The sequence below is a fragment of the Microtus oregoni genome, unplaced genomic scaffold, assembly GCF_018167655.1.
Source record: "Microtus oregoni isolate MIOR12 unplaced genomic scaffold, Mior012 000035F_ref0000213, whole genome shotgun sequence".
In the NCBI taxonomy this organism is placed as follows: domain Eukaryota; kingdom Metazoa; phylum Chordata; class Mammalia; order Rodentia; family Cricetidae; genus Microtus; species Microtus oregoni.
Genome location: NW_024543094.1, coordinates 18,815,938 through 18,834,138, shown reverse-complemented (window position 1 = coordinate 18,834,138; position 18,201 = coordinate 18,815,938). Strand labels below are relative to the sequence as shown.

General features: G+C 37.6%; 1 protein-coding gene across 7 annotated transcripts in view; it reads left to right on the top strand.

Moving 5' to 3' along the window:
- Nucleotides 1-18,201, top strand: part of Upf2 (UPF2 regulator of nonsense mediated mRNA decay) — a 101,034-nt gene that overhangs the window by 13,676 nt on the left and 69,157 nt on the right. For all 7 annotated transcript variants that reach the window (XM_041630763.1, XM_041630764.1, XM_041630760.1 and 4 more), the window contains exons 4-7: nucleotides 929-1,089; nucleotides 2,617-2,811; nucleotides 8,235-8,384; nucleotides 10,913-11,016. In XM_041630763.1, coding sequence (XP_041486697.1) covers nucleotides 929-1,089; nucleotides 2,617-2,811; nucleotides 8,235-8,384; nucleotides 10,913-11,016 — 610 coding nt within the window. The remainder of the gene's footprint in view (nucleotides 1-928; nucleotides 1,090-2,616; nucleotides 2,812-8,234; nucleotides 8,385-10,912; nucleotides 11,017-18,201) is intronic.

Below are 18,201 nucleotides of genomic sequence, written 5' to 3'. Positions count from 1 at the left end.
TCTGCCTCCCAAGTGTTGGGATTAAAGGCATATGCCGCCACTGCCCAGCAATAACAGAACTGTTAATCTATAGTTTTAGAGTTTACTTCCAGGGTAGATTGACATTAACATCATGGAAGTCATTTGTCCCAGCACACTTGGTTTACTTAGAGATGCAGTAATTCAGGGATGTGAAACGCCACCATCACCACCACCACCTGGAGATCCACCTGCCTCTGCCTCCCAAGAGCTGGGATTAAAGGCGTGTCTCACCACTTCCTTGCTGGATGTGAAAATCTTAATAGAAAATATTTGACATCTGGCTTAGTAAGTTACGTAGGGCTCAAGATAACTTTCATTTGCTTATTAACTTCAATAGTGACGATACAGATAACCCCCAGGAAAAAATTAATTTGGGAAATGGATTAGTGAAGAATCCCTTTCTTCTGAAAGGGCTTATTACAATGCACTTCAAAAGTAATCAGTTTTTAAAAGTTTCTTTTCATAACATGTTGCTTTTGAAAACCAGTTAGTGATTTGGAATAAATATTTTTGGTTAACTGTTTGCTAAAGAGTTTCGTCCTTGTAACAGAATACTAAATATTTTGTTAATTAGTAAAGTTAAATATTATGGTAATTCTGACCTTGTAACAGAATACTAAATAGTTTGTTAATTAGTAAAGTTAAATATTATGGTAATTCTGAATACATACTTTTTAATCTTTGAGTAAACTTAATTGCTTGGGTGGGCTTATTTTTTTTGGCGTTTTTGTTGTTATTATTGTATTTTAGTTTTTATATATAGCCAGAGAATGTGAGATAAAAAAAGAATAAATGAACAAAGAACATTATGTTAAATTTCTGTGGTAAGATCCAATTTTATGGACCATTTCCCATGATCATGTCTGCTTTGACAAGCTTATCAGATTATTTCATCATTTGTTTATAGGCGTATTCTGCATTCTAAAGGCGAGCTAAGTGAAGATAGGCATAAACAGTATGAGGAATTTGCTATGTCTTACCAGAAGCTGTTGGCAAATTCTCAGTCCTTAGCAGACCTTTTGGATGAAAATATGCCAGATCTTCCTCAGGACAAACCGACACCAGAAGGTAAGATATAACCCAGTGTGTGTGTGTGTGTGTGTGTGTGTGTGTGTGTGAGAGAGAGAGAGAGAGAGAGAGAGAGAGAGGAGAGAGAGAGAGAGAGAGAGAGGAGTGAGAACACAACTTTGTGGAGTTCTCTGCTTTCACTGTATGGGTTCTTGAGATTGAGCTCATGTCCTCAAGCTTGGCAGCAATATATAGCAATATATTTGCCTATTCAGTCATCTTGCGAGGGCACAGTATCCTCTCTCTGGCACCACTTCCGCATCTGTTACACATAGCATACATGCAGGCAAAACATATACATAAAATAAATATAAAATTTGTATAGCCCTCAGAGATCCACCTCCTCTTCCTCCTGAGCACTTACATTAAAGACATGTACTTCAGTGCCAGGCTACCTTAATTTTTTAAGATGGTTTCTTGTTGGGCCTGAGCCCTTACTGATTTGGTTAGGATTACAGGTGTGTACCATCACACTAAACTTTGGTCACATGCTGCCATGTGGGTAAAAGTACTTGTGTCACAAGCCTGGTAGCCTGAATATTAGAAGAGTCAGTATTTTCAGGATGACAACTCATAAATCTACCTTAAAAGTCAAAGCAACAAATATATATATATATATATATGTTACTTATTCAATGGACTTTTTTACAAAATACATATGATTCTAGATGTTTCTATGGAAATATGCTTCTCAGAATCCCATGGAACTAGGAGAAAACTGACTTTTGGAAATTATCTTCTGGCCTCAAACACACATTTGCCCACATACACACATAACATGTAATAATTATTATTTTATAAAAATGCACCTCGCAGTGGTGGCGCACACCTTTAATCCCAGCACTCCTGAGGAAGAGGCAGGCGGATTTGAGTTTTCTGAGTTTGAGGCCAATCTGGTCCACAGAGCAAGTTCTAGGACAGCCAGAGCTGTTGTATAGAGAAACTGTGTCTCAAAAAAGCAAAACAAAACAAAAAAGAAAGAAGGAAGGAAGGAAGAAAGAAAAGATAGATAGATTGATCGATCATCACTGGCTGGAAAGATGGCTTAGCAGTTAATTAAGAACACTTACTGTTCTTTGAAAAGACAGAGGTTTGGTGCCCAGCCCCTACATTCAACATTTATAATTCCAGTTCCAGGGAATCCAGTAAACTCAAACAGACACATACTTATGCATACACATAATAAGAATAAATAAAAATTTAAAAAGCCAGACATATTGGCACTAGCCTTTAATCCAACATTCAGGAGGCAGATGCAGATGAATCTCTGAGTTCAAGACTAGCCTGGTCTGCAGAGTGAACTCCAGGAAAGCTGGGGATACACAGAAAAACCCTTGTCTCAAAAAACAAAACAACAAAAAAAGTTATCACATGTAATTTCAAGTGCTTCTTTGTTTAAGGAAATTCTAGTCAGTTGAAACAATAGAGGTTTGGTAGCTACAAAATTGAAAATAAAAAGTAAAGTGCTATGTTTACCATGCTATTTCTGAAATAGTGTTATCTGCTCATGTTTTATTTTATTTGTAGAGCATGGACCTGGAATCGATATATTTACACCTGGTAAACCTGGAGAATATGACTTAGAAGGTGGTATATGGGAAGATGAAGATGCTCGGAATTTTTATGAAAACCTCATTGATTTGAAAGCATTTGTTCCAGCCATTTTGTTTAAAGATAATGAAAAAAGTCAGAACAAAGATGCTAACAAAGATGATTCCAAAGGTAAACTATTTTTTCCAATGTTATTTATCTTATTGTTGTGCATATTTAATATGTGTCAAGGGTTGGTGGTAGTGCATGGAGATCAGAGGAGAACTTTACAGTTAGGTCTTCATGTGGATTCCAGGGATCAAACTTGGTTTTCAGGCTTGCAGGGCACGTGCTTTACCCACTTAGCCATCTACCCTCCTTCCAAAGGCAAACTCTCAAGGAAACACCTAAAATTCCATATGATGGAAAAAAGCTTCAGAATGGTATATGTTTAAAAGCAAACACTGGCGTGTGAGCATCAGATTAAATGCATTAAGTAATAATGAGGAACAGAGCATTAGAAGGTGATGGTTACCATGTTTGGGTTGGTGTGCAGGCTCAAGGTGACATGAAAAGTTAGAGGAGGACATTTTGTGTCCTCTTTTGTTACTTTCCATGTTACTACCTGTAAACAGGTTCTCTTGGTTTTTCAAGACAGATCTCTTTTTGTAACAGTCCTGGCCATTTGGAACTTGCTCCATAGACCAGGCTGGCCTTGAATTTACAGAGATCTGCCTGCTCCTGCCTCAGGAGTGTTGGGATTAAAGGCGTGGCACACCACCATCTAGTTTAGATAGGGTCTCCTACTGAATTTGAAACTGAACTGACAATCAGCAAGCCCTCCTATCTCTACTCCACATCATTATCCTGTGTGTGTCCCCTCTACACCCATAGTGTGGAAGTTAGTGGTTTAAGTGTCCAAGTTTGTGTACTTTATGTGGATGCTGGCTATTAGAACTCATGTTTGTACAAGTGCTCTTACCCATGGAGCTATCTTCATAGCCACTGACCGTCTTTGCTAGAGCCAGTATCTTCACACTATTTTGAATTGATTTGGAAGTGTTTATTTTTATTATCTTACAATGGAGTCATGTGAGATCTTAGGAGACAAGAGTTTCCCCCTCAAAGCATAGGTCTTATATAGTTTTCTCTCTACATAATATTCTTTCTAGGCTAGATCTAGTCAGGTCTCTGAGAACGTTGAAAGAAATCTAAAAGTCTGAAACAGTAGGAGGTGCTGTCCAAACCTGTTTCTCAGATCCATCTTTATGCTGCTTTTTCAAACTATTCTGTCTTTGTGCTCCTACCTGGTTGCTGTTTTAGCTGTTACTCTTTTCTTAAGAATTATTTTTACTCTCCTTACATATATATATATATATATATATATATTTTTTTTTTTTTTTTTTTTTCAAGACGGGGTTTCTCCATAGCTTTTGGAGCCTGTCCTGGAACTAGCTCTTGTAGTCCAGGCTGGCCTCGAACTCACAGAGATGCACCTGCCTCTGCCTCCCGAGTGCTGGGATTAAAGGCTTGAGCCACCACTGCCTGGCTCTAATATATATATTTTTATGATTCTTTTTTTTTATTTATTAAAAATTTCTGCCTCCTCCCATCCCCCCACTTCGCTCCCACTCTCTCCCCCTCCAGTCCTAAGAGAAGTCAGGGTGCCCTGCCCTGTGGGAAGTCCAAGGCCCTCCCCCCTTCATCCAGATCTAGGAAGGTGTGCATCCAAACAGACTAGGCTCCCAAAAAGCCAGTACATGCAGTAGAATCAAAACCCAGTGTCATTATCATTGGCTTCTCAGTCAGCCCTCATTGTCAACCACATTCAGAGAAGTCTGGTTTGATCACATGCTTGTTCTGTCCCAGCTGGCCTTGGTGAGCTCCCATTAGATCAGTCACACCTTCTCAGTGGGTGGACGCACCCCTCGTGGTCCTGAGTTTCTTGCTCCTTCTGCTCTTCATCTGGGCCTTGGGAGCTCAGTCCAGTGCTCCAATGTGGGCCTCTGTCTCTATCTCCATCTATCGCCAGATGAAGGTTCTAAGATATTAAAAAAAAAATTTATTTTGGCCTCAGGCAGACTCTTCAGGCAACAGCAAAAGGTAGCCACATTCTTCACCAAAATATCACAAGTACAATCTTTAGGCAACATACTAAAATTCTTCCTGTGAATACTCTTGAGTGAGCCTCCATGGTTCATCAAATCAGCACCATTGTCTTCCATGCTCCTACTAGTCTGGCCATTAGAAAACACTTAAAACATTCAATTGCTTTTCTAATCCACAGCTTCAAAGTCCATATTACTCTAGACAAAAACATGGTCTGGCCTATCACAGCAATACTCCAGCCCCAGTACCAACTTTTGTCTTAGGGTTTTTATTGCTCTGAAAAGACGTTATGACCATGGCAACTCTTGTAAACCTCAAAGCTGTCTCCCCACAGTAACATACTTCTTCTATCAATGTCACTCCAACAAAGCCATACTTCCCTCGTGCCACACCCTGTGGGATTGTGGGGGCCAAGTACGTTCAAACTACCACACTTTGTATTTTTGGCTGTCCTGGAAAACTATGTATATCAGGCCGGCCTTAAATTTAAAGAAAGTTACTTGCCTATGCCTCTGGAGTGCTGTGATTAAAGGTTGAGCCACCATACCCAGTGATGGGTTTTTTGTTTATTTGTTTGTTTTTCCTGTGTAGCCTCAGCTGTTCTGGAACTCAAGATATCCAAGTGCCTCCTAGTGATAATTGTAATGGTTTAATGGCATTACCCAAGTTTGAAACCCAGTTTAAAATTGTTGTCATTGTCTCAAAAACATTGCATAATTTGTCTCAGACTTCATCATGTGTATTATACCTTGACTTTTCTATCCTAAACATTCAGTCTCTGAGTAAGCCAGTCTTGCCTTATGTAAACCTTTCAAACATTACTTATAATATGTTCACCATTGTACTCCACTTGACTTCTTCATGAATATTAGTTTAACCTCCTCAGGTAAGTTATACCTATTCTAAGCATAGGAGCCATATTTTAAAATTCAGCATTCAGTAGCTTACTGTAGTTGTGATTGTGTACTCACTAATCAGTAAATGTGTGTGTTTTCTTTTTTTGTATTGGAGATTAACCTTGTGTTAATTAATAACTAAAACATATTAGTAAGAAGAGGGCCTGAGGTAAACACTTTTACCACTGAGCTCTAACCCTGTGCAGTAAATCCTTTTGTAAAGTAAAAAAGATACTTCTTCCTTTCCTTTTTCTCCGTATGTGCACACATGTGGCAGTCAGAGGACTACTCCTGAGAGTCATTCTCTTCTTTCCACAGTGTTGGCTCCAGGGATCAAAATCAGGTTGGCTTGGTAGCAAGTACCTTTCCCTGCTGAGCCATCTTTCCAACCTATAAATACTCTTTTGATAGCCAGATATTAGTAAATATGGAGGGGTAAATGCATGCTACATATGGGAAGTGGCCTTTATGTTTATTACAGTCAAGTTGTATCTCTGTTGTTTAGAACCATATGTAGCTGAATAGTAGGAATTCGGCAAATAATTGCTGAATAAAGAAATGAGTGAGTGTGGTCTCTATATTTAGAAGGCAACAAAAGCTTTCTGTAGAGCTTTTTTATATCTTTGACTATCATGATGTGAAACATTTCTTCCTTCATTGCAGAATTTAAAGGATAATAGAAGACATGACACTGATAATATTTTAGGTGGTTTGAATTTAAGAGCAATTTTTATTCCTTTTTTTTTTTTTTTTTTTTTTTGGTTTTTTTCGAGACAGGGTTTCTCTGTAGCTTTGGTGCCTGTCCTGGAACTAGCTCTTGTAGACCAGGCTGCCTCAAACTCACAGAGATCCGCCTGCCTCTGCCTCCCGAGTGCTGAGATTAAAGGCGTGCGCCACCACCGCCCGGCTTTTTATTCATTTTGTATATATGAGTTTGGATATATAAGCATAAAGGTTTTAGCTTGAGTTCTTAAATTGTATTTTATTGAAACAGCATCTCTCTCTCTGTAGCCCTGAATGGCCTAGAACATTATCCCAGACTAGTCTTGAACATACATTAGCCTTCCTGCCTCAGTCTCCTTAGTGCCGGTATTACAGGAATGAGAAAGCACACATTCTCTTTCTTATTTCTTATTCTCTCTCTCTCACTTAATAAATAGATTTCTTTTAAATCTCAAGGAGATAAAGGCTAGAATGATGAACTCATATTTACCTGTTACTCAACTTATACAGATATCAACATTTTGCCAATTTTGTTGAAGTAAGGTTTGGTTCTATTTTATTTATTTCTAGCCATTTTCCCTTGTTAGGTTCATTTGTTTCCTCTAACCTCCTTCCTGATTGTTTCTTCTTTGCCTTTAGTCTTTTCTAATTTGTTGAATATATTGCTACTAAGTTAATTTTCATATCAAATTATATTTCAGTGTTACCTCCTGCATAACCCAAGAAAGATAATACTGCATATAGAAATAAAAAGGAGGAGACAGGAGAGATACCTCAGTGGTTAAGAGCACTGGCTGTTTTTCCAGAGGACCCAGGCAGGTTTGATTCCCAGCACCCACAGAGCAGCTTATAGCCATCTTTAACTCCATTTCCATGGGATCTGACCCCTCTTCTGGTCTCCACAGACATACATTTAGGCAGCACATCCATACAAATAAAGTAAAATTTAAAGGGGGAGTAGAGAGAGAGCGCGCTAGAGAGAGAGCTGGGGAATGGATAGACCTGAATTTATCTTGGAGTTTGAGGGCTTTCTTATGAGATTATGCTAAGGAACTTTATCTCCTATCTTTAACATAGATCCTGGTAACATGTTAGCTAGCTAGCTAGCCTGCCTCCATACCTCCCTTTTCTTTCTTCCTTTTTTTTTTCCTTTCCTCTTTCCAGTGAACAAATATAGAAATGAAGAAGTTGGGTAGCTTATTCCAGTGGTCACTAGGAGTACAGATGGTCATACATATTTACATACAAGCCAAACACTTACACACATAAAATAAAATTTAAAAACCATTAAGAAAACAATAGAATTGAAAAGATTCATATTTTATAGATCAATAAGCTTAATCTATTTTATAAAAATCTCTATTTAGTTTTCATTCAGATCGTATACCTAAGGTTTTAGACAAGTCATATAAACTTCTCAAACTTTAATTTTTTGGGGGAAGCAGGCATAAAAATTTTAGAGAAGTTAACATAGATTTTGTGAATCTTTAATATTTTTGTAGTAGGATTTACAAGATTTGTTTTTTGTTTTTCTATGTCGGGAATTTTGCCTGCATGTATATCTGTGTTCCACATGCATGCCTAGAGCCCTTGAAGAACAGAAAAGGTGTTGTACCCATTGGGACTGTTGTTACAGACCGTTGTGAACTGCCTTGTGGATGCTGGGAATCAAACTTAGGTCCTCTGGAAGAGCAGCCAGTGTTCTTTAGCTGCTGAGCCATCTCTCTAGCCCTGTACAGTATTTTGAACTGATTTGAATTCAAATATATTTGTTGTTTGTTTTTATATATTTTAATTATTTTTACTGTATTGAACCCAAGCCCCCCTGCATGCTAGGCAAATATTCTGTAATTATATCCCAGTTTCTTATTCTTTGTTTTTAAACAGAGGCAAAAGAACCAAAGGATAATAAGGAGGCATCAAGTCCTGATGACTTGGAACTTGAGTTGGAGAATCTAGAGATTAATGATGATACGCTGGAGTTAGAAGGTGGAGATGAAGCTGAAGACCTTACAAAGAAACTCCTTGATGAACAAGGTAAAAGCCTAGGTTTTATTTTTTGTTATTTTTCACACATACCTCCTAGTGAAAAATATGGATCTTTTATTTTTAATCCCTCATTGTTTTCTTAATATTTTTTATTTTTTTATTTTATGTGTATGAGTGTTTGGCATGTATGTATATATGTGCACCATTTGTGTTCCTGTGCCCATGGAATTCAAAAGAAGGCATCAGATTCCCTGAAATTGGAGTTAGGGAAGGTTATGAACCATTGTCTGAGTGATGGGAACAGTACCCCAGTCCTCTGCAAGAGTAATAAGTGTTCTTAACCACTGTGCCATTCTCCAGCCCCAATTGGTTTCCTAATTATCTTTTCTGTTTTCTTTACTTAGTCACTAAGAGAATTTGATATAAGTTAGAATCTTAATATTATATGACTATTGGCTTTACTGACCATGTGTATTTCAAATATTTTAATTATAAAGATGTTAAATTATTTCTCAATACTTTCCCAACAATGTGCTAACATTGTCCTGAATATATTTGTGTGTGTATATATGTGTGTGTGTGTGTGTGTTTGTGTGTTTGTGTGTATGTGTGTGGTGGATTTCCATCTGTATGGAAATCAGGTGACAACCTAGAGTGTTGGTACTTACTTTTCACCTTCTTCGAAATAGGGTCTCTTTTTTGTTCCCTGCCTCCTATACCAGCTACCAGGCCTATGAGTTTATGGGGATTCTCCTATCTTCATCTCCCATCCTCCCATAGGAACAGAGGGATTACAGATCTGTGTTACAGTGTCTGTCAAACTCAGGCCAATTACACTGAGTTATTCCCCGCCTTAAATATTCTCATTATATTATAGTTGTTATTAGGATTTGCCATAAACATGTTTGAAAGTTACCCTAAAAATGTTGAGATAGAAATGACTAGATTTCATTGTTTAGTGTTAATTTTATCTATCTCTTAAATTGAGTAGTTTTCTATTTAGTAATAAGTATACTTATTGTTTTCTAAATAGTTATCTTTATTTATTTGTACATGTGTGTATCCATGTGAATGTATGCTGTATATGTGTGCAGGTGTCCACGGAGGCTAGATGAGGGTGTTGGGTTCCTTAGAACTGGAATTATAGGCAAGTGTGAACTATCTAATATGCCTGCTGGGAAATGAATTCTTGTCCTCTAGAAGAGCAACAAGTGCTAACTTCTGAGCCATCTTTCCTCTCCGTGCTAGGATTTTTAATTACAACAATACCTTCTATCAGTATTTATTTTCTCTGTTTTCATCATAGTTTTATAGAGCAGATTTTGTTTTTCTATATCAGCAAGAAGAGGCATGGACGTGGCTAATTCCTTAGGTCTAAATCATACTAGCTCATGATGTCAAAGAGTTTCTTTCACTGGCTGTGTATAAATATCACAGAAGGGGCTTTAGTTCTATGCTGTGCTTATACAGTTTGTTCAATGGCTGATAGTGTGCTGTGCTTTGGCAGCAACCACCCCCAAAATTACACAGAATGAGGAACCTTGGTTCTTTATCAGCAAAAGTTGATAGGGATATTAATTGCAGAACGTAAGAAAATAAATGTCAGGAAGATAACTACTAGATTTACTGTAAAGCTATATGAATGTTTTGAATAGATTTTAAAAAAAAAATTTTGTGTATTTTTATGTAATAGGAGGGGTGGGCTGCATCTCTGCCTGGCTAGCTTAACCCCCAAAATAACCACACAGAAATTGTATTAATTAAATTACTGCCTGGCCCATTATTTCTAGCCTCTTATTGGCTAACTCTCACATGTTGATTAACCCATTTCTATTAAATCTGTGTATTACCATGTGACTGTGGCTTACGAACAAGATTCTAACCTACATCTGTCTCAGGCCGGAGATTCATGGCGTCTGCCTGTCTCTGCTTTCTTCCTCCCAGAATTCAGTTCTGTCCTCCCCACCTATCTAAGTTCTGCCCTATCAAAAGGCCAAGGCAGTTTCTTTATTCAACCAATGAAAGCAACACAAATACAGAAGGACCTCCTACATCATGTTTAGGGTAAAAGTTGTTTATAATTAGTATCTGAAATATTATAGTGACTTGATATTATGATTTTAGTGATATCTTCAATATCCTTAGCCCTCTATAAATACTTTACAGAATGGGTTTTTTTCTGGTCTGGAGAGAGAGCTCAGTGGTAAAGAACACTTGTTGCATAACTATAAGGACCATCGTTTGGATCCCAGCACCCATATAAGAAGGGGGACATTGTCTTCATCATGCTTACCACCCCAGTACTCTGGGGAGCAAAGATAAGAGTATCATTGGCATTTGCTGGGTGTCAGCCTAGCCAAGAGGCAGAAGTTCTAGATTTAAGAAGAAACTGGACACGTGACTCCCCTCTGCCCCTCTGACCTCTGCACAGGCATGCACATACACATGTGCATACATGTACCATACAAACTTATCTTCTTCATGGTTTATTTTTCAGATCACTAATAATTGGATGATTTTGTTCTTACAGTCTCTATTTATTTTTTTAACCTATCCACAAACTAATTTTATATTAGAACAAGAAGATGAAGAAGCCAGCACTGGATCTCACCTCAAACTCATAGTAGATGCTTTCCTCCAGCAGTTGCCTAACTGTGTCAACCGAGATCTAATTGACAAGGTATGTTTTTAATGAGCTTTTCATTTAATTAAATTTGATAATTTTTAAAAAGTTAAAATTATATCATTTCCATCTATTCCCTCTCCTTCCTCCAACTCCTCTTATGTTACCATCTCCCATGCTCTCACGTTCTTGGCCTTCTCTTTGTTTCTGTTAAATATATATGTATGCATAAATACAAATAAAGTTAGGGGGCTTCTTCCAGGGATGGGGACTGCTTCTCCTGCTCTCACCAGCCCTTAGTTGCCTATAGTTCTTAGAAGGGTTTTCTTATCCTTATATAGTTTAACAAAAACATATAGATCTTGAAGAGCCTGTCTTGAAGAATACTGTCAAATATCAGTATTATTAGGCTGTGGCAATTATACAGTGAACCAATTTATTTTCAGAGGGAGTCTTTTGTGGGAGTAAATATAGGTAAAATTGGAACTAGTTATACATTCTTTGTTTAGAAGTAGAAGTAACTCCAGATTCCTGTTGGTCTGATACCTTTCCCCTTCACATAGGGACCTTCAGTTTTAGAAATGTGGTTTTAGAGAAGAATGTGCTGTGTAGATTTCTGATGGCACCCAAGGCCACCAATGTTTTCATAATATTCAGAGTGCCCCACCTTTTACTGTTTTGGCATTTGCAGACCTGGTGGTGAGGAATTTCCTAGTATGTATATAAATGAAGGAGTTAGCACCATTTTATTCTTCATGCCTATAAATTTTAACTTTTAAAATATTAACTTTCATTTAATATCAGTACTAGTTCTATAAAATGAATGCTTTTATTGCATTCAATTTTAGAGTATACTTCCATATGTATGTATGTTTTCCTTTTTTAAAATAATTTGTTATATTTTTTATTTTATGTGCTTAGTTTTTCCTATATGATTGTCTGTGTAAGGGTGTCAGTTCCCCTGGAAGTGCAGTTATAGACAGTTGTGAGCTGCCATGTGGGTGCTAAGAATTGAAACTGGGTCCTCTGAAAGAACTGCTAGTGTTCTTAACCTCCGAGCCATCATTCCAGCCCCACTTTTCTTTTAAATCCTCACATATTTGTTTTATTTTGTAAGACTAGGGTCTTGGTATTTATCTCAGGCTACCATGGAATTTGCTATGTAGAACCAGGATTGCCTCTCAGGAATTTTCAGCTCATCATATTTGGGTTGTTCTAGTTTGCTTCTCTGTTGCTGGGATAGATACTGACCAAAAGCAGCTTGGGGAAAAGATTTTTTTTTTTTTTTATTCTGTAGGCTATAGTCATCCTTGAGGGAAGTTAGAGTTAGGTACAGGAACTTGAAGCAGAAGCCATAGAGGACTGCTGTTCACTGCTTGCTCCTGGTTTATGTTCAACTGCATTTCTTAGCCAGGCCAAGCCCACCATGCCTAAGGATGATGGTGGTACTTCCCACAATAGGTTGGACCTACCTGCATCAGTTAGCAATCAAGAAATGCCCCACAGTTATTCCCACAATCCAGTCTGATAGAGACAATGCCTCACAGAGATCTGCCTGCCTCTGCCTCCCGAATGCTGGGATTAAAGGTGTGTGCCACCACTGCCCAGCTTGATACAGTTTTAGATTCCACATTGTAACTACCTTTATTTAAGTAACTATTTCATGTCAAATTTGGTATGGTATAAGAGAAAAGTAATTGCAGAAAAAGTAATTATAGAAGTCCCACATGGTGGTGCAATCCTATCATCAAGAGACAGGTAGGATTGAGTGTTAGAAGAGTCTGGGCTGTATATTTATTGCTTTATAGTAAAACCCTGTCTCAAAAGAAAAGAAAAATAATTGTGATAACTGAGGTTTCTTTTTGGTTTTGTTTGTTTTTGCGTTTAGACACAGGGTTTTTTGTGTAGCCTTGGCTGTCCCGGAACTTGCCCTGTAGACAAGGCTATCCTCAGAATCAGAAATGTGCTTGCCTCTGCCTTCTGAGTACTGGGATTAAAGGCATGCACCACCACCACCTAATGTAGTCCAACTGCTTTTTAAAACAGTATCTACCCTTTTTCACTACTTTATTTTTACAAATTGTAGGGTTTTTGTTTTTTTTTTTTCGCTTAAGACTTTTACTAAAAACCAGGCAGTGGTGGTACACACCTTTAATCCCAGCCGAGGCAGAGGTGGATGAATCTCTGTGAGTTTGAGGCTAGCCTTGTCTACAAAGTGAGTTCCAGGACACTCAAAGCTATTATATAGAGACACCTTGTCTTGCCACCCCCCAAATTATTAAAAGACTTATTTTTATTTTTAAGTGAATTTATGTTTTAGAAACTTCTCTTTGTTTCTCATACAATAATTGGTATTGAATGTTGCCTATACAAAAAGGTCTTTAGCTTGGTGGTGATGAGTCATGTCTTTAATCCCAGCTCTGGGGAGACAGAAGCAAACCAATCTCTTGAGTTTTGAGGCCAGCCTGGTCTACAGAGAAAGTTCCAGGACAACCATAGCTCAACGGAGAAACCCTGTCTTCAAAACAAAACAAAACAAAAAACAAAAAACAAAAAGAAAAGGTCTTTGAAGTTCTGAATAATTTTTTAGTGTAAAGTACTCGTCATAGAAAATGTGTATAACTACTAGTGACTTCCTTTTTACTTTTAAATCAAATTTATTAATCTCTCTCCTTTTTTTCCTCATAGTGCTTAGAAGAGCCCTTTCTAGAGACCCATAGTTACATAATTGTCATTTCTAGGTTTTCTTCAAATGATTTAGAGACATTTTTGTTACTTTTTATGTGATTGAACACATTCTAAATTGAATATTCTCTATGGTCAGTATAGTTTTCAAAAAGTTAGTAATTGTAGCATTTATCTCTGCAATCCTTTTTTTTTAACAGTAGTGAAGTACCACTTTTGTCCAAAATATTTGCAATGTGATGAATACTAATATTTTAAGCAGACTGTCTAGAGAACTCTCATTGATACAGAGAGGAAGCATTCTTCCTAATCCGAGATACTTTTCTACTCTAGTTAGGGTTAATACCAATAGGTTTATTGGCAATAATCTTATAAAATTTATTCCAGATATGTGATGTTACAGACTTTAGTTTCTGTAAATTATGCATGATCCTTTGTATGTAGCTGGCATAAACCCTATTATCTTATCTCTTAATTGCTTCTGTTATTTTTTTCTTTCACCAAGACCTATATAAGTCTTCTGTAAATGCATCCAGTAAATAAAAACATAAACTGAGACAAAAGCTTTACATTCTTAAAATTGCCATATTTCTCATGCAGGATACAGGTCTTGAGCTTCCTTATAATGACTTTCCATTGGAATGGGCATTAAACTGGTCACCTGTTTATACTGTGAACAATCTCTACTCAGTAGCACTGAGTAAGTTCTATAATCTATAGGGCAGATGGCAACTGTTTTCAACGTCTTCCCTACACCACCACACACAGCAATCATAGCTGCCATGGTTCCTTGTCTTTTTCATTTCTCTAATAGCTTCCTCCACAGGTCCCTTTTATCTTTGACATTTAGAAGATTACTTGGAGAAAAATATATATAGCTCAATAAAAACAATAAAAAAAATGACTGAATCTGTCCCCAAAAGATACATTATTTGTCTGTAATTCCAGAGTGAGAACAGTATCTTGACATGGCTGCTTCCTTCCACTCTGTATTTTGGTGCTAGCATAAAGCTGCAGTGGAGAAGCTCAACAGTAGTGTATATTAGTTACATCATTACTACAACTCTCAAGCTGTAGTTCCCTAGTTCTCAACTTGGTATTAGAGCCATTTCTAGTAAATTCTGGGTTAGCTTTCTGAGAGCCAGATAGATGAATAACACTTTCCTTTGGACCATCGCTTCTTCTTGAGAGGAATTTCTTCCATAGTTGCTGTCAAAGAACCGAATGACTAAAGAGTTTTGGAAAAGTGGCAATTAGGCAGAAAGGTTTAAGACTTTCTAAAATGTAATTCAATAATTTTATGAAGGTACAATTAAACTTAAACCGTATATTTAACCACAAAAACTTATAAAGCTCAAGTTTTTCTTATGGATCTAAGTCTGTGCTTTCATTTTACAGATGTGAATGTAAGAGGCTCTCAAGATTACAAATACCTGAATTTTATGTGTTGTGTTATGTGTTTATATTAATTCATCCATGGCTTTGAAATGTGGTTTCAGGGCTCCTTCCCCTTGTTATAGAGCTTAATATGTACTGGCAAGATAAAAATACTTGGTTTGTCACTGTCTTTTGTGCTGTCACCAATTAGAATTCCTTACAGGTTCTTTTTTTTTTTTGTTGTTTTTGTTTTTGTTTTTGTTTTTTCAAGACAGGGTTTCTCTGTGGCTTTGGAGCCTGTCCTGGAACTAGCTCTATAGACCAGGCTGGCCTCGAACTCACAGAGATCCGCCTGCCTCTGCCTCCCGAGTGCTGGGATTAAAGGCGTGCGCCACCACCGCCCGGCTCCTTACAGGTTCTAAATATCAGTTTTTCCATTCTTGACAGACTAAAGAAATAGGTCTTTTAGAAACATTTTCTGTTCTATCTTTTTATTTTGTATGCAGTGTGGGCACACAAATGCCATGGCATGCATGTGGAAGTCAGAGACAAACTTTGGAAATTGGTTTCTCTCCTTCCATGTGGGTCCTAGGGTTTGATCTCAGATCTCAGATGAGACTTGGCATCAATGAGCCACCTTTCCAGCCCTAGTTTTATTTTTCAACTCTCAAATGACAAGGATGAAGGACACTGAGGGACCCATGTACCATTCCTATGTAATGAACTGTTGTAAGGAGGCCACTTGTTGGTTCCCAGCTGTTCAGCCCCGAAACAATCACACAGAAACTATATTATTTAAAACACTGCTTAGGCCATTAGCTCTAGCTTCTTATTGACTAACTCTTACATATTAATTTAACCCATCTCCATTAATCTGTGTATTGCATTCAGTTTAGTTTTTCCCACATACCTAAGTTCTGCCCTATCAATAGACCAAGGCAGTTTCTTTATTCACCAATGGTATTCACAGTATCCAGAGGGGAATCCCACATCAGTGAACAATGTGAAATTATTTGTGTATATATGATGTCATTGACTATGAATGTTTTCCTAGTGTTTTGTTTGTTTGTTTTTGTTTGTTTTTTGAGACAAGGTTTCTTTGTGTAACAGCCCTAGCTGACCTGGAACTAGATATTGTAGACCAGGCTGGCCTCGAATTCACAGAGATCCACCTGCCTCTACCTCCCAAGGGCTGGGACTAAAGGCATCCACCATCTAGGTTTTAATTCCCCTAGACATAAATCTAAGGGAATAAATGAGTTCTTTAAAAGATTATTTTAGGCCGGCGGTGGTGGTGTACTCCTTTAATCCCAACACTTGGGAGGCAGAGGCAGGTGGATCTCTGTGAGTTCGAGGCCAGCCAGGTCTACGAAAGCTAGCTCCCTGACAGGCTCCAAAGCTACAGAGAAACCCTGTCTCGAAAAACCAAAAAAAAAAAAAAAAGTTTTGTTTTTTTTAAATGATTTATTTTTTTGTTTTATGTGCCATATGGGTGCTGAGAATTGAATCCAGTTCAATTCTGAAAGAGCAGTTATCTGGAAGAGCAGCCAGTGCTCTCAACCACTAAGCCATCTGTCCAGTCCCATAAATCAGTTATTATCTCAATTAGAAATGTTTTATTTCAGTAGTTTTTCTTTTTAGATTTAGTTTTAGTTTTATATTTGTGTGTTATGTTTGCTGGTACCCACGGTAACCAGGAGTGGGAGTCAGATCTCCTGTATCTGGAGTTACAAGCAGTTGTTAATGATACAGAATGGGTCCTGAGAATGAAACTTGAGTGCTCTGAGTTTTTGTTGTTGTTTTGTTTTTTTAATGTTATTTTGAAACAGGTTTCTCTGGGTAACTCTGGTTGTCCTGGAACTCTTTGTTGACCAGGCTTCTCTAACTCAGGGATCTGCCTGCTGAGTGCTGGAATTAAAGACATTTGTACATTGCTACCACCACCACCCAGCACTTGGAACTTGGGTACTCTCAAAGAGCAGGAAGTGCTCTTAACCACTGAGCCATCTGGAAAGTCCAGTCCTTAGTAGTTTCTGTTTTGTTTTGTTTTTTTTAACATTTACATATTATGTATGGATACCTTTGCCTTGTACTTATTTGGTGATTGGAGTTGGTTTACTTCTAAAGTGTGGATTCTGGGGATGAGGCTCAGGTTAGGCGTGATGACAAGTGCCTTTACCCTCAGATCCATTGGCTAGTGTATATAATAATGAGAAAAGTTTTAAGTTTCCTTGATTCTGGCAACCATTCTAATCTTCTTTTTAAAGTTCCCTTTTCCTTTTTTTAGGGTTTACTTATTTTTATGTTATCTGTCATCTTTTACATACATATATATATATATATATATATATATATATATGTGCACCATGTGTGTGCCTGGTGCCCACAGATGCCAGAAGAGGGTGTCAAATGCTCAGAATGGAGTTACAAATAGTTGTAAGCCTCCTTATTGGTGCTAGGAATTGAACCCAGGTCTTCTGAAAGAGCAACCAGTGTTCTTAATTGCTGAGCTAGCTCATCTTTTTTGTTGTTGTTTTCTGTAGTTTCTTTAATCTTTCTTAAATAAATAAAAGACATATTTGTGTTCTCTAGTTACTTCTAAAATCCCCTGATGGAAAAATATGCCCAGACATGGGTCGCTCACCGTCAACTCAAATGCATTGTGAGCCTTCTTGGTTCATACATTGTCTCCTTCACAGCAGGTGAATCACTGTTGTGAATATTCATTCATAAACAATTCACTTTCGACTTTTTAATTTCTCTCATAGCTTATAATTATATGTATACCATTTATCCCAAAGTAAGAATTTTCTTTTTGTGTTTTTTGTTTTTTTTGTTTTTCGAGACAGGGTTTCTCTGTAGCTTTTGGAGCCTGTCCTGGAACTAGCTCTTATAGACCAGGCTGGCCTCGAACTCACAGAGATCCCGCCTGCTTCTGCCTCCCCGAGTGCTGGGATTAAAGGTGTGCACCACCACTGCCCTAGTAAGAATTTTCTTAAGTAACTTCTGTGAGAATGCCATTCATTTTTCCCTCCATGAATTTGATGATCAGAAAATTTATCTTTGTGTAAGGTAAAACATTGGTTATTGAGTTTGTATTTTATTTACTTGAGCATTTGAAACAAGTTTTCAAAAAGCTGCTTAATGAGTTGTCATACAATAAAGAAACCTTACTTGATT